The sequence below is a fragment of the Ammodytes marinus genome (assembly GCF_949987685.1).
Source record: "Ammodytes marinus genome assembly, chromosome: 3".
NCBI classification, from domain to species: domain Eukaryota; kingdom Metazoa; phylum Chordata; class Actinopteri; order Uranoscopiformes; family Ammodytidae; genus Ammodytes; species Ammodytes marinus.
In genome coordinates, this window is record NC_137232.1 from 1,758,242 (window position 1) to 1,774,776 (window position 16,535).

The following is a 16,535-nucleotide window of genomic DNA, read 5'->3' on the forward strand; positions in this document are numbered from 1 at the left end:
AAAGTTGTCTCACATTTCTCTCCCTTTCTGACTCACAGAATCTAAATTGAGAAGTGTGAGAGACGGGTTGGAGTCACCCGCGACGACTCTGTGATTATCTTTTGTAGTCAAACACATTTTTTGAACAGTTCAAAATCCTAGCGACCGGCAGCAGGGCTCTTCGACTCGCAAAGGAAATTGAGAACCCCGCAAACATTTCGAGACAGTTTGGAAACTCCCTCGCGAATGTTGTTTGGAATTTGTCGCCAACAGTTGCAGCCAGTGAGATGGGGGCTTAACCCTTTAGGCGCCGGGTTTTATTTTTAAAAATACTAGATTTTGACACCGAAATTTCAGAAGGCTCTGGATTGAAAGTGGTTTGAGATAGAGAGAAAGTGTAAATGAGACAAATACTAAGAATGACCTAAAGTTTATCTAGGGAGTAAATGTTCCCATCTAATTAGCATATTATGACGTCATATGGCGTCGGCCATGTTGGATTATGTAATTTCCATGAAATACCTGATATTTTGAAAGAGAGTTCATTTTCCTTTATTTAACCTCGAAAGATCAATTGAGGGGTGACCCTCTTTTACAATGACGTCGAGTTTGTACAGATACACAATATACAATGAGAATACATAACAAGTTTACACACACACACACACACACACACACACACACACACACACACACACACAGACAACAACAATTTAAAACATTCAGATCAATTGAATGAGAGACATAATAGCCTAATTAAAACAGTTACAAGTGTAGAGGGGCTGATTCAAAATAATAATTTTAAATTGGTTAACAGTTATGAGTGTATTTATTTTAATTGTATGTTGTAGGCTGTTCCAGGAGTCAGGGGCACTATGGCTAAAAGCGGTTTTACCAAGCTCAGACCGGGCATAGGGGACATATAACATGAGCATGTCAGTTGAGCGGGTTTGATAAAGCCCATCTGAAATAAGCAGCATTTCTGTCAAATATAGTGGTAGCTTTCCAGTCAGAGCTTTATATATAAAAATATGCCAATGTGCATCACGTCTCTCCTTAAGGGAGGACCACCCAACCTTTTCATATAAAACACAATGGTGTGTATCATAAGCATCTCCTGTAATGAATCTCAAAGCAGAGTGAAATACAGAGTCTAGGAGTTTAAGGCATGAACGAGATGCATGCCGATAAACCACATCACCGTAATCAAGGACAGACATAAAAACTGCCTCAATAATCCTTTTCCTACTGAACAACGGGAAGGTGGCTTTATTCCTATAAAAATAGCCAATCTTTTGTCGGAGACGACAGACAAGATTTTTTATGTGAAATGTAAAAGAGAGTTTTTCATCTATCCAGATGCCAAGATATTTATATTCAGTGACTCTTTCAATATGAGATCCATTATTTGTGTGAATAATAAGATCATTAAAATGTGTAATTCTTGCTCTGGAAAAGCACATATATTTAGTTTTTTCTATATTAAGGACAAGCCTGAGATCCACTAGACAGTTCTGCAGGGTGTTAAAAGAGCTCTGTAGGTTCTGAACAGATTGTTGCACTGAATCAGAAATGCAATACAGTACAGTGTCGTCCGCATACAAATGGGCATGGCAGTTTTGTAGTGATGAAACAATGTTATTGATGTAAATTGTGAATAGGACTGGACCTAAAATTGAGCCCTGCGGAACACCATTTGTAACTGTTAAAAACTCAGTTTGGTAGCTTCCCAGCTTAACTGACTGCTGTCTATCAGAGAGATAGTCCCTAAACCAGCTACATGTAGAATAATCAAAACCAATTTCATGCAGCCTCTCTAAAAGCAAATGGTGATCTAAAGTATCAAAAGCTTTTGACAGATCAACAAAAAGTGCTGCACAGTGCATTTTTTTATCGATAGCTGTAACAATGTTGTCTAAGACCAAAGTGACAGCAGATACAGTACTGTGGCCTGCCCTAAAACCAGATTGAAATGGACTCAAAATGGAAGCACTGGATAAAAAGGATTTCAACTGAGTATTAATGACTGATTCTAGAATTTTTGCCAGGCATGGGAGTTTGGAAATTGGCCTGTAATTGTTAAGATCACTTTTGTCACCCCCTTTATGTAATGGAATGACGTGAGCTTTTTTCCAGACTTTAGGAACAATACCAGAGGAGATGGAAAGATTAAAAATATGGGTTATTTGTTTTGATATGATAAGTGCAGAGAGATTTATTGAAAATGGGTCCAAATTGTCCTCTCCCATGTACTTCCTGGGGTTGATGGCAAGAAGCGCATCTACAACAATACTTGTTGGGACTTGAACAAGGCTGAAAAGAGGAGTTTTAGAGACAGGTGGTATGCTATTTTTATTTCTCGTGGTGGTAGGCGTAGAAGGCGTAGATACTCCATTGTGAAAGAGTTTACCAGCAGCTATAAAGTGTTTATTGAAAGCTAAACCAATTTCTTTCTGATCATTTAAAATCTGATCATTTATTTTTAACTGACTGGGAACAGTGCTAGAATTGTTTTTGTTATAATTCACAGCCTTCCAAAATAGTGCAGGGTTGGAGTAGCAGTTTGAAATTAGTTCGAGGTAGTAGTCTGATTTAGCTTTCCTAACCATGGATATGCACCTATTTCTGATTTGTCTGAAAGCAGTCCACTTGGAGTTTTCACCAGAGCGTCTAGCTAGGGACCATGCTTTATTTCTCTCTGCAAATATATCGGACAATTCATTTGTGAACCAGGGGTTTGATCTATTTTTTACTCTGTGCTTTTTAAGGGGTGCATGCTTGTTCAAAATGGAGGAGAAAGTATTGGTGAAAAATTCTAAGGCCAATTCCACATCAGATATTTCACTTGTGAGATGAATGTCACTTTGATAGAGTTCATTTAAAAATGCTTGCTCGTTAAAACCTTTAAAATTACGCTTAATGATGATTTTGGGTTGAGATTTTTTAAGATGAATACTTCTGATACAGGCCACCGGGCAGTGATCACTGATTCCAAGCTCAAAGACACCAGCAGAAACTATTTTATTGCTTTGATTTGATAATATTAAATCGATCAAAGTTGATTTTGCTGGGTTTTTTAGATTAGGTCTTGTGGGCTCAGTTATTATTTGTGTAAGATTTAGGTTGCTACATATTTCTTTAAAAGGTTCAGAGGCACCAGAAAGCCAGTCAATGTTAAAATCACCCATCATAATGACCTCTCTATTTACATATGGAGAGATTAAATGTGCTAGCTCACTCAAGGAGCTATTTACTGCTGAAGGGGGCCTGTACACACCAATTACAATAACACAATCATTTAACGATAAAGACAATTCCAAAGCAATAAATTCAAAGCAGCTTCGAACAGAGACAGCATGTAGTAATGATACAGAATAATGTGATTTAACATAGACAGCCACTCCCCCACCCCGTGTGGTCCTGTCTATTCTGAATAAACTATAATCATTTATTGCCACCATAGAGTCATGTGTACTGCTCTTCAACCATGATTCAGTCAGAACCAAGACATCAGGGTCAGCCTGAGATACTAAGATGTTAACATGGTCTAATTTATTGTGCTGAAGCAAACTTCTTATGTTTAAGTGAAGAAAACCCAAACCCTTTCTTGTTTTGAGGATGTTTGGTGAGTTTAGCTTTGATATGCTCATGTCCAGGTTATCAACAGCGGGGTGGTCCAACACAATTGACCTATTACACATAATAGGTACATTTTTCAAGTTACTTGTAATCCCAAGTGGTCTGTGGCGTGACCTGTAAAATCTATGAGGAGGGATTAATGATGATCTGACAGACTGACATACAGGGATTGGGTGAGTTTTTATAGTAATGGATGTTCCAGGCCTGGAGGGGGCGCTAGATGCATGGGGACTAGTGGTCATGGAGGCTGTGTCACGTGAGCTAACTACCTCTTGACTGACCAGGTGTGGAGATAGTCAATCATGCTGGACAGAGGCCGTGTCTGAACTGCCATACTAGCGTCCTACATCCTACATACTCATGCATACTCTCTACTCAAAGATCGATTGTGTATGCGAGCTGCGTCTAAACGTTCTCAGTTGAAGTATACTCAAGCAATGAAGAATTTCTTCTTCTTCTTATAAGATTCAGGCAGTTTAGACACTGTTAAGCTTATAACCGCCCTCTACAGGTTAGATATTGAACTAGATTTTTACAGTCCTGTGTTCATCATCTGTGTTTTAGACCTCTTGTTTTATAATAATGATGTTTTGAGGCGGAGGATCCCTCCGACGCTCTCTGTCCGGCTCATCGGCACTCAGCTGTCTGTGAGTTGGGCTGGACGAGCCGCGGTGTGTGGAACAGCGATCTGTTCTAATCTCTCTCCACTATCAGACTCACAACACTCATTTCACTTAGTGACTCTAATGTTGTTAGGTATTTATCTTCATCTCTTATCTATTGTAAGAGTGCATGAATGACTGCACGTACAGTTGTCAGATCACGGAACCCCAAACAATGTTGTTGCCTAGCAACTTGCTCGAAAATATTTCATTTTCCTGGGCGGGTAGAATTGACCCAGTGCATTGTGGGGCGGTTGAGTAGGAAAAGTATACCATCGATTCATACCCAAAATCTTCCCGGAAGTTAGTACTCATCCGGGAATTTCTCACATACCCAAACTCGCATACCCAACCGTCACATACTCAAATTGAAGTCAAAATGAGTATGAGTAGGACGTTAGTATGGCAGTTCAGACACGGCCAGAGTTTGCAAGAGGAGTGACGCTAGGAACCGATTTTATTGTTAAGAGCATATTGCTGGCCAGAAGATGTTTCCCTTGTTTGTTTAAATGCAAACCATCGCTGGCAAAGAAAGACGGTCTGTTCCAGAAAACGTTAAAATTGTCGACAAAGGGAATGCCCATGGAGAGACAATACTGTTTGAGCCAAACATGAAGTTGGCGTGCGCGGCTGAATTTGATGTTGAATTTATTTCATCAGATTCACCCCCTCCATCCATTTGTTATGATGTCCACTATGTTGTAAGCCAACAGTTGTAAACTAGAACTACACCACAAAACTCATGTAAACAGGCGCTTTTTATGATTTTCTTTTACCCATTTTTATTTACTTTTGTCTTATATTCTTCATTATTATTATGATTATTATTATGATTATAATATATATATATATATATATATATATATATATATATATATATATATATATATATATTCATATAATATATAGGAGAGAATGGGGTAATCTGAGCCACTTTTTACATTTGCTCCCCTCTAAGCGAGCTAAAATTATTTATCACTCAAATTTACACATTTCCCATTAATTCAGGATGTTTCCTAGAAATGGGCATTAGCAGAATTTTTTCAAGACAAAGGGCAGTGAAAATATGATTGTTTTAAAAAAAGTTGTCATGTGGCTCACTTTACCCCAGCTGTGGGGTAAACTGATCCACTTACTTTTTCCACTCTGAAACTACCATAACAACACATATTGTAACAGTAAGAATCCTGAAAGCTAGCCACACCATTCTAGAACTATTGTCGGACTAGTAAAAGAATGATGGGGTTTGGTCAATTAAGCAAAGCAAATTTTCTAAACACTTGAAAGTAACTCTGAACAAAATCAAATACAACATATTAAAATTCAAAAGGTTTTAATAAGATTCAAATGAAAGATAGAACCAGTTAGATTAGAACACAGTCTGGGGGTCAAGAACACAGGACCCTTAGAGCCAGCTAGTGTCTGGGGGTCAAAGCATAGGAAAATCAGAACCAGCGAGAACAGCCTGGGACTCAGAACACAGGAGAAGACCCAACTAGATCATAACATCAGCCTGTCATACTCTACAACTAGGCCTATACTCTACATTCCAGCCCTGAAGGTTACAGGGAAAGATGAGAAGGTGCTCTTTCCGTGTGGTTGCCCCAGGTCGTCTTCCTGGTGTATTTCCTTGGCATGATGGCTTTTCTACAATGTGTATGACATTAAAATAAGACATATGTCATGTAATATTACATTAAAATATGTTTAAGACTAAACTTAACTTGTGCCTCATGGTGGGGGAAAGTGAGACAGTGGCTCACTTTCCCCCACATCATTTGGCTCACTTTCCTCCACCACCACAATTTGAGAAAAAACTACCTCTCAGCATTTCAGGCTAATCTTCAGTTATCAGCATCACATGGTTTCATATGTTGGTAGTTCATCAACACGTATGATAGAAGTTTTTCTATGTGAATACATTTGCTTTGGCACAACAGTTGATTAAGTTGACAGCAAGAAAATTTACTTTTACATGCAAAATACCTATTTTGGTGAAAATAACATGCTTACCACAGCACCATGAGGTCCTCTCTTTCAGGGCCATGGGGAAATGAGAGGGGCTTGAAAACATATATCTCACATGACCACAAATGTTTTCCGTTGCCTAGATACAGGGGGTGGCTCACATTACCCGATGCCTCAGATTCCCCCGTTCTCCCCTATATATATATATAATATATATATATATATAATATATTATATATTATATATATATTCATATATATATATTATATATTATATATTCATATATATATATATATTCATATATATATATATATATATATATATATATATATATATATATATATATATATATATATATATATATATATATATATATATATATTCATATATATATATATATATATATATTCATATATATATATATTCATATATATTTATGGCTGCACCACTGCTGCGCATGGACGCACCGTGACCGGGGCCGTAGAAAGAGTGAACACTAACTCCCTACTCGTCAACTTTTTGCTTGCCATATTCTCTCAATAACTCCTAAATCCAGCTTCAGCATAAATAGCTTAGTGGCACACTATCTCCGATTTCGCACCCAACAACTGCGCGATTCATTTGCAGCCTGGACGCGGAGGTGTGTCACCTCTGTGCTCTGACGGCCGGTTCGGACTGCTCCGAGGGGCTGCTCTGAGATTGACCGCCTGTCAGTGCTTTTGGACGGGGAGGGGCTCGCGGCAGCACCCGCTGCTCGTTGAGCACAGTAACTGCAGAGTGATACGTGCTATCACGTCAGAGTCTCTAAATACCACAAAAGTCTTCAATAACACCAGAAAAAAATCGCTAGGAGGATATGACAAAAAAAAGTAAAGTTTGGATGGGATTTTTTTTTTTTTTTTGGGATGGGATTTCCGGTTTTCCTCGAATATTTTGCATTGAAGCATGACGTTTTTCTGAGCTAAGGTCTAGGTACGGGATGTCTGCCAACTAGTGGAGGGGAGTTTGAACAAAATATAACACTCTATTTAGAGAAAACAGCCGTTTGATTCAGTACAGCGTCATGTTGCAATTTTGCGACTTTGGCGCCTAAAGGGTTAAGCAATTTTTATCTTTATGGAATTATGTTGTCTGTTTTCTTTTTGCGTTTTTTATTTTTTAACAAAGATTATCACGCAAATAATAACAATTGTTCTAGGAAAGCGGAGAAGCATTCAGATAATGGTTACTGGATGGAGCAGAATTATTATAAAACCGTGGCTCATGTGGTAGAGCGGGTCGGGCAATGATCAGAGGGTTGGCAGTTCGATTCCCACCCTGCCACTAGTGTCATGGTTGTTGTGTCCCTGGGCAAGACACTCCACCCACCTTGCCTCGTGTGAATGTGTATGACTGCTGTATGTTTGAGGTGGTCTTCGGAGGGGCCGTAGGCGCTGAATGGCAGCCACGCTTCCGTCAGTCTGCCCCAGGGCAGCTGTGGCTACTATCGTAGCTTACCACCACTGGTATGACTGTGCGCTATTTAAATCCAATCCATTATTAAGTAGACAAATTTGAATCTGAACACATTTTCAGGGTTTTGTGTACATGGTAATCCTTTCACTAAACTATATGTTTTCTTCTATTTGTTGATGTTTTTCTGTGCTCAAATAAGACACTCATATAGTTCAATTGGTATTTCTCTATCTCCAGCTGAATGTCAACGGCCGCCACTTTATGGAATACAGACATCGCATACCTTTTCACCAGGTGGACACCATCTCCGTGGGTGGGAAAGTGGAAATTTCCAACATTTCCTTCCAGTCCTCTATGGTGAGGGCAATACCAGAACGAATGCAAAACACTATGGCATTCCTGTGCTGTATCTCATGCTCTTGCGACCGATACATTCCTAACTTTATACACAAGTCATAGTGTGTAGAGTATAGATAAACAGTATTACAGAAAGTTGAAAGAGATTCAAATGGTTTCCTTTTGTGTTTAGTTCCCAGGACAACCAGCATTTGTTGCTCCGCCTGCGTTTGCCTATCCGTCCCAGGCTGCATATCCGCCCCAGGCTGCCTTCCCTTCTCATCCAGCCTTTCCCCCTCAGCATGGGTTCCCCGCCATGCCTGGATTCCCTCCTGCAATGCCTGTGAGTGTCAGGCAGGTTCTGCTGCTCCGGAAGCCTCTCAAAGAATTTGCAAAAAAAAAAACAGGCATATGTTGCAATACATATGAAAGATGGAATAAATAGTTATGTCAAGAAGAAACAAAGTTATCTAGAAAAGTAAAGCCCAACCCCCGGTCTCCTATATCACCTCGGCACAGCAGAGCGATTAAGTGTGAAGTGGCTGGGAATGTCGAATGATCAGTTTTGGAAATGTACAGACATTTTCAAACACAGCCCAAGAGGTCTGGCAGGAAGAAGACAGTAACAATAATGTTTGACATCATACAAGCCATAAAACCTCACAAAAACATATATGTTTAACCATATGAAACTAGAAATTTGATTATTTTCTTTTTTTATTTATAGATGTAAATGTATGTAGGGGAGAGTGGCCTAAGTTGTGCATTTTGGAAGTTGTGCCACCCCTTGTTTCTAGAAAACCGTGGAAGAAATTGGAAATGTGACCACATATTTAAGAAGAGCCATCCATTTGACTCATCCTGTAAAGAAGGGAGACACAAGGAATAAGATATAGGCAAGGCAAGGCAAGGCAAGTTGGTAACGCTTTATATTAAGGTTCTTGTTATAAGCCTTAGTAAATAGGTAATAAGGACCTTATTAGATGCTTATTAACATTAATTTGTGTTAATAAGACTATATATAAGTGTTAATAATAACATAATAAACATGTTGACAGTGTGATTATAAGACTTTTATAAGCACTTATAAGACACTTCTTAACTATTAATTGATTGCTTAATATCATTAATAAAAGTCTTATGAGTTTCTGATAGCTGTTAATAAAAGCGTTACAAACCTATTTATTGAGTCTTACTAACTTGCCTATTATGTCATTGTTAAACCTTTACTAAGCATTGTTTGTTGCTTTATGAAGGTAAACACATCTTTATTAATCAATTAATTGCAGTTAACTATGCTCTATGAACAATGCTTATTAAGGTTAATAAGTCCTTTATTAAACACTTTTTAACAGTTCATAAGTACTATATCTTGTCAAGGAGGATACAATGAGAATTAGAAAAACGACATGTAAATACAATGTTAGAGCGGTGAAGGTATTTGATTAGTTTTAATGTTTTTCTTGTTGAAGTACCTTCAAAAATAAGTTTTCTGAGTTTGGTTTGCAGCGCCATATCTTAGTAGGCTAAAGTCACTGATTTTCATCCCTCTTTCCAAAATGTTGTCTTTTGGCATGTAGCATAATGAGTGCATAATATATTTGTTTTTGCTCTTAAGTGATTCTTTCACCTCTATGTGTGCGCACACATGTTGAGTGAGTGTTAAAATTAGATGCCCCGAGAACGTAGTGTTTTTTTCACAATCTATGATGAATATGACTCGTATGATCGGTTTGCTCAAATCAGATCCTTAAAGGGCTTTTATTTTGAAGGTAGTTGTAAAACCGGAAGTTCCGTGTATTCAAGTCGCTGATGGCTTGACGCCAGCTTGACGGCCATGCTTGACAAAGTGTTTCACGAAAGTAAGGAGAACATGTCGGAGTCGTCAGCACGGTCAGCACCCCAAACCAGGTCTCTGAAAAATAAGAGGGTGAGGTCCGAACTGGAGGATGACTCTTCTGGTAAGTTTAAGAATGTAATGTTATAGTAACGTTAGCTGGTTCTAGCTTGCTAGTTGTTTGCCTAGCTTACATTACTTTCTTTCAGAAGCTTTGGTGGGCTTCCTTTTTGAGCTAACGTTTAGCTTACACTATCATAAAAACTGCAACCAAACGTATCTATTAACAGTTGTGTCATGCTAGCTTGTCAGGAAGGGGCTAAGTAATGCTAAATTGTTATTTCTGTGCTGACCCAGATGCTGCCCAAATTGTCCCAACTGCCAAACTGGGTCTACAGAAATATAAACATGAGCTGGCCAGGTTTAAATTAGAATGCCAGGATGTAAAAATAAAAGACCTGACAACGGAGAGAGATTTATTTCTTGAAGGGACAACTATCTGAATGAAAGAAAATATTTACTTTTTTCAAACAATTTTCTTTGATACTGCACCCCTTTTTGCAGATTCCATGTCCAAATGACTTAAATGCTTAGTGTAACCTGTCTGCTATCTGTCTAATTGTGATCAATGTTTCTTTGTGTTGTCTTTATACAGTAACAAGATAGACCAGCCTGACTCAACCTTCCCCTGAGGCTAAGGAAAAGCCCGACTCAGAGTCAAGTCCGTTGTCGTCTGACTCCTCTGACCCCTCCTCAGACAATGGGAAGAGGAAGAGGAAGTATAGCAGAAGTCAGCATTGTACTGTTGCAGAGGGGGCCAGCAGAAGAAGGCTTTTTTTTTTTTTTTACCACATACTGTATATAAAATGATCTATTTTTGAATTGTATTACTTGATTTTATTTCAATACATTTTAAACATTTAAGCCTGACCAATTTTCTTACTATTTTGTTGACACAATCGGGGAACGGTGGGACTTGAAAATATTCCCAGCTCCAAAGTGGGGAATGACAAAAAAAGTTTGAGAAACACTGGGTTAGCATCTATTAGTTGCATGTGGTTTTCTGCTTGTCCTATCTGCAACAGTATAATGCTGACTTCTGATACAGCAACGTCTCGCCCAAATTCTTATAGTGATGATTGCCATCTCCATAAGGTTACAGATTCAATATGCAGAAGCAACTCATACAACCCCACGTCGTTTTATATTGTTTTACCTACAACAGAGTTTTTTTTATTATTGTTTGATGAAAGTTTTTTTTTGCTCTACTCATTTAATTGTTTTGTTGTTCTTATTCATTTAATATTTTAAATTAATAGTCTTCACCATTGGACACTTAAATTGATGTCAGGCAGCATTTTTATTTTACAAAGGTATTTATTTTTTTACATTTAGTAAAATGTTGTTCATGAAAGTTCTGGGAAACAAACAAACATGTTTACAATTGCACAGTTGTTAAGTGTTTTTTTTTTCTTTAAAAGTAAGTTTTTGTGCTTCACCTCTGTAACATTGTATTTACATGTAGCTTTTTTTAATTCACATTGTATCCATCTTGACAAGATATAGTACTTATTAAAGGATTTATTAACCTTAATAAGCATTGTTCTCGCTTTAGATCAGGTACCTTCAAAATGCATTATTACATGTTTAATAAAGGACTTATTGGCCTTAATAAGCATTGTTCTCGCTTTAGATCAGGTACCTTCAAAATGCATTATTACCTGTTTAATAAAGGACATATTAACCTTAATAAGCATCGTTCTTAGAACATAGTTAACTGCTAATAAACAAATAATAAAGGTGTGTTCACCTTCATAAAGCAACAAACAATCCTTAGTAAAGGTTTAACTATGACATAATAGGTAAGTTAGTAAGACTCAATACATGGGTTTGTAACGCTTTTATTAACAGCTATCAGAAACTCATGAGACTTTCATTAATGCTATTAAGCAATCAATAAATAGTTAAGAAGATTCTTATAAGTGCTTATAAAAGTCTTATAATCACACAGTAAACATGTTTATTGTGTTATTATTAACACTTAAATATAGTCTTATTAACACACACTGATGTTAATAAGCATCTTATAATGTTAATAAGCATCTTATAAGGTCCTTATTACCTATTAACTAAGGCTTATAACAAGAACCTTAATATAAAGCGTTACCGGCAAGTTTATTTATATAGCACAATTCAGACACAAGGCCACTCAAAGTGCTTTACAGGGGCAAGATTAGAATACATAAAACACATTATAAAACATTTAAAAGCGAATAAAAGAAGCAAATAATAAAAAAATAAATAAAATAAAACTCGATTTAAAAACATAATAAAAGAAGCAAATAAAATGAAAATTGCAAGTTAAAAAGGAAACAAAAAAGTCTTCAGACTCGATTTAAAAGAACTGAGAGTTGCAGCAGACCTCAAGTTCTCTGGGAGTTTGTTCCAGATTGTTGGTGCATAAAAACTAAAAGCTGCTTCTCCTCGTTTAGTCCTAACTCTAGGGACTGTAAGTAGACCTGTCCCAGACGACCTAAGGGCTCTGGACGGTTCATAACTTATCAGCATATCAGTAATGTATTTTGGCCCTAAACCATTTAGTGCTTTATAAACCAACATCAGAATTTTGAAATCAATTCTTTGAGTGACTGGAAGCCAATGTAAAGACCTCAGAACTGGGGTAATGTGATCCACCTTTTTGGTCCTAGTGAGGACTCGAGCAGCAGCGTTCTGAATTAGCTGAAGCTGTCTGATTGATTTTTTTGGAAGGCCAGCAAGGACACTGTTACAGTAGTCAAGTCTACTAAAGATAAATGCATGGACAAGTTTTTCTAAATCTTGCTGAGACATAAGCCCTTTAATTCTTGATATGTTTTTTAGGTGGTAGTAGGCTGATTTATTGATTGATTTTATGTGTTTCTTGAAATTCAAGTCAGAGTCTACAACAACACCAAGATTTCTGGCTTGGGGTGTAGTTTCTAACATAATGGATGTAAGCTGTGCGCTGACTTTTAATTTTTCATCTTTGGCACCAAAGACAATTACTTCAGTTTTATCGTTGTTTAATTGAAGGAAATTTTGGCACATCCAATCATTGATTTGTTCAATGCACTTACTCAGTGCCTGTATTGGACTGTAGTCTCCTGGTGATATGGTTATGTAAATTTGTGTGTCGTCTGCATAATTATGGTAGCATAATTTGTTCTTATTCATAATCTGAGCTAGTGGGACCATGTAGATGTTAAATAGAAGAGGGCCAAGAATGGAACCTTGGGGGACCCCGCATGTAATATTTGTCCGCTCAGATGTGAAATTGCCTATTGACACATAGTAGTCTCTATCCTTTAAGTAGGATTCAAACCAGCTTAGTACAGTTCCCGAAAGTCCAACCCAGTTTGCTAGTCGATCTAGTAATATGCTGTGGTCAACTGTGTCAAAAGCGGCACTGAGATCCAGTAAAACTAAGACAGAACTTTTGCCACTGTCTGTGTTTAAATGGATGTCATTGAGGACCTTAACCAGTGCAGTCTCAGTACTGTGGTGTTGTCGAAATCCTGACTGGAAGACATCAAAGCAGTTATTCATTGCTAAGTAGTTATTTAGCTGTTGATAAACAGCTTTTTCAATGATTTTACTTAAAAATGGTAGGTTAGATATGGGCCTATAATTTTTCATGAGTGATGTATCTAGATTGTTCTTTTTTAAGAGTGGCTTGATGACTGCTGTTTTCAGGGCCTTTGGGAATACCCCTGTCTGAAGGGACATATTGACAATTTGTAGAACATCTGAGGCCATACAGCTAAAAACAGTTTTAAAGAAGCCTGTGGGCAGAATGTCAAGGCAACAGGATGAGGAGTTCAGGTGTTGTATAATGTCCTCCAGGTGTTTGTGGTTTATAAGATAAAATTCTGTCATTGCATTTGAATTGATTTTAAGAGGGAACACATATGTTGAACTTGGTATTGATGCAGTGACAGCTTGTCTAATTTTGTGAATTTTCTCAGTAAAGAAGGAGGCAAATTCATTGCAGGCCCTCGTGGAAAGATGCTCAGACGCTACTGGCACAGGAGGGTTTGTTAATCTGTCGACAGTAGCAAACAGGGCACGTGCATTGTTGTTGTTTTTGGTGATGATGTCAGAAAAGAAAGAATGCCTTGCATTTCTCAGTTCTGAGTTAAACGTGCACAGTTTCTCTTTGAAGATGTCATAATGAACCTGGAGATTTGTTTTTCGCCACCTGCGTTCTGCTTTACGGCACTCTCTTCTTTCTATTCTGACCTGCGGGGCATTTCTCCAAGGAGATCTTTTCTTACCAGAGACAACCTTCATCTTAGTGGGCGCAATAGCATCTATAACACTTGTAAGTTTGCCGTTAAAGTTGTCTAAGAGCTCCTTAACTGACTTACAGGGGAGGGGTGGTATCGAAGAAAATGCTTGAATGAATGTTTCACTGGTATTTTCTGTAATATACCGCTTTTTGATTACTTTTGACTGATCAATTGTGTGAACAGACATTGTACTCTCAAAAAATAAACGGGAATGGTCCGTGAGGGGACCCATATCTGCCACTGTTAAGTCTGAAATGTTCATTCCTCTGGAAATGATAAGGTCCAGCGTGTGCCCTTTGTTATGAGTTGGTTTGTCAACATGCTGATTTAGTCCAAAGTTGTCAAGGACACAGCACAGTTCTTTCGCACATCTGTCCTCTGGTTTGTCAGTATGAATATTGAAATCTCCGACGATTAATACACAGTCAAACTCAGTACAGATTACAGACAGCAGTTCAGTAATTTCATCAAAAAAGCTTGCATTGTATTTTGGTGGCCGGTAGATATTGATGAAAATAGCTCTAGAGGCTGAATTTAACTGTAGAGCCACATACTCAAATGAATCAAAATTTCCATAATACATCTTTTTGCATTGTAGAGATTCTTTAAACAGAATAGCAACCCCCCCTCCTTTTTTATGCACTCTGGATTCACTCACAAAATTGTAATTTGCGGGGGCGGACTCTATAAGAACAGCTGAGCTGTTATCTTGGTCTAACCAAGTTTCAGTTAAAAACATAAAATTAAGATTGTGCCTAGTAATAAGATCATTAATTAAAAATGTTTTACCTGCCAAGGATCTGATGTTTAATAAAGCTAAATTTAGTGTGTTCGAAGCATTGTCAGCCCGATTTATTTCAGCACACTGTGGCTGAAGAGGAATGCTTATCAGATTTGATACATTTACAGGATTTAAGAGTTTCCTGTTACTTGAGATACACTTTGAGAAACAGGGCCCCAGCTTATCCTGTGAGTCGTAGGCGTTAACTATGTAGCCGCGGCCCGGCACATATCAACAAGTGCTGACATCATCAGTCTCCCTAGCCTGATGATGATGACGTCGCGGTGGGATCAGAGGGGGTTTGCGTGGCGGGGTGAAGAGCCGGGCGCTGTGGCTTAGATTGGCGAGTTGAGGGGGACGTTGACTGCTGGGGGTACATATGATTTCCTTAAATCCCAGATCAGGAGAGGATGGAGAAAGGGTGGTTGTAGGAGAGAAACGAGGAGAGAGAGGTCGGCTTGGTGTTGACCTGCGTGGTCCAGGGGAGACGGGGATGGGTGGAGCCCCCTCCTCTCTGCCCTGATATCTCTCCTGGGGCCGGTTGCACCAACTGGTCTTAACTAAGCCTGGTTGTAACTGCTAAGTAGGGCTTAACTAAGACCAGGCTTAAGAATGGACCTAACGCCGGTTGCACCAACGGGACTTACGCCTGGTCTTAACTACGCCCGGTCTTAGCCATGCGCGGCCATGTGAATGTTCCATGGAATGCGCATATCACTGCGTTGCTAAGATACCTCATGACGACATGCTATTTTGTTGAGACTGGACATCCAAAATGATGGAGGAAATGAGAAGAGAAATTTCACTTATTCAGAAATAAGAAAACTGATAGAAATAGACCAACAGCGAGAACAAGGCACACTGACTGCAAGCAGTCCAACGAGGCTACTAGTGAGGGGGAAAAAAGCAGCTTGGCGTGTGATTAGGTCTAGGCTACAGACAGCGTTAAAATAGGCCTAAATATTAGGCTACATATAGCGCTATAACCTATCTACTCGGCCCAGGCACGCAGCATGTCTTCCCGTGACCGGGACAAGATTTTACGTTTATAATGCCCCCTGCTTCCCATGCACAGAAAGACGAGAGCCTTCAGTAAAGCGCTGAGGTGCGCACTGATGCGCATTACCAATAGGTTCTCATTAGAAATTCAATCAAAACGTAGGTTTTACAAAATTAATAATAAAAATTGTATTGGAAAACAGAGTTTATGGCCAGTGACGTTGTTTTAACAAAAGCCAAGACATAACTGGTTTATGCGCACGCAGCACATTGTTTTGTAGGGAGTTTTTTCTTGTGCCTATGACTCTCAGCAGCGCTCTCTCTTTGACAAAAAATGACCAAAAGTTAGAGGAAAGCCCGTTTGTGGGAGAAGATTGGGTGCACACTTCTACATAGGCTTTTACAGTAGCATAGTATTTATTTTCTATTGTTTTTGTTTTTATAACGGATCGTTGCGCACACAGCCTATGTGACGACGAGCCTCCTCCTGTGATGGAGGAGGCTCGTAATTTTTGTGAAGGCTACATAAACGTGTTGTTAACATAGGTCTA

The 16,535-nt window shown here is 38.6% G+C and overlaps 1 protein-coding gene across 1 annotated transcript in view; it reads left to right on the plus strand.

Annotated features, from left to right (window-relative positions):
• Positions 1-16,535, plus strand: part of LOC307270991 (galectin-9-like) — a 50,804-nt gene that overhangs the window by 11,217 nt on the left and 23,052 nt on the right. The window contains exons 4-5 of the mRNA XM_080053546.1: positions 7,941-8,060; positions 8,233-8,382. Coding sequence (XP_079909672.1) covers positions 7,941-8,060; positions 8,233-8,382 — 270 coding nt within the window. The remainder of the gene's footprint in view (positions 1-7,940; positions 8,061-8,232; positions 8,383-16,535) is intronic.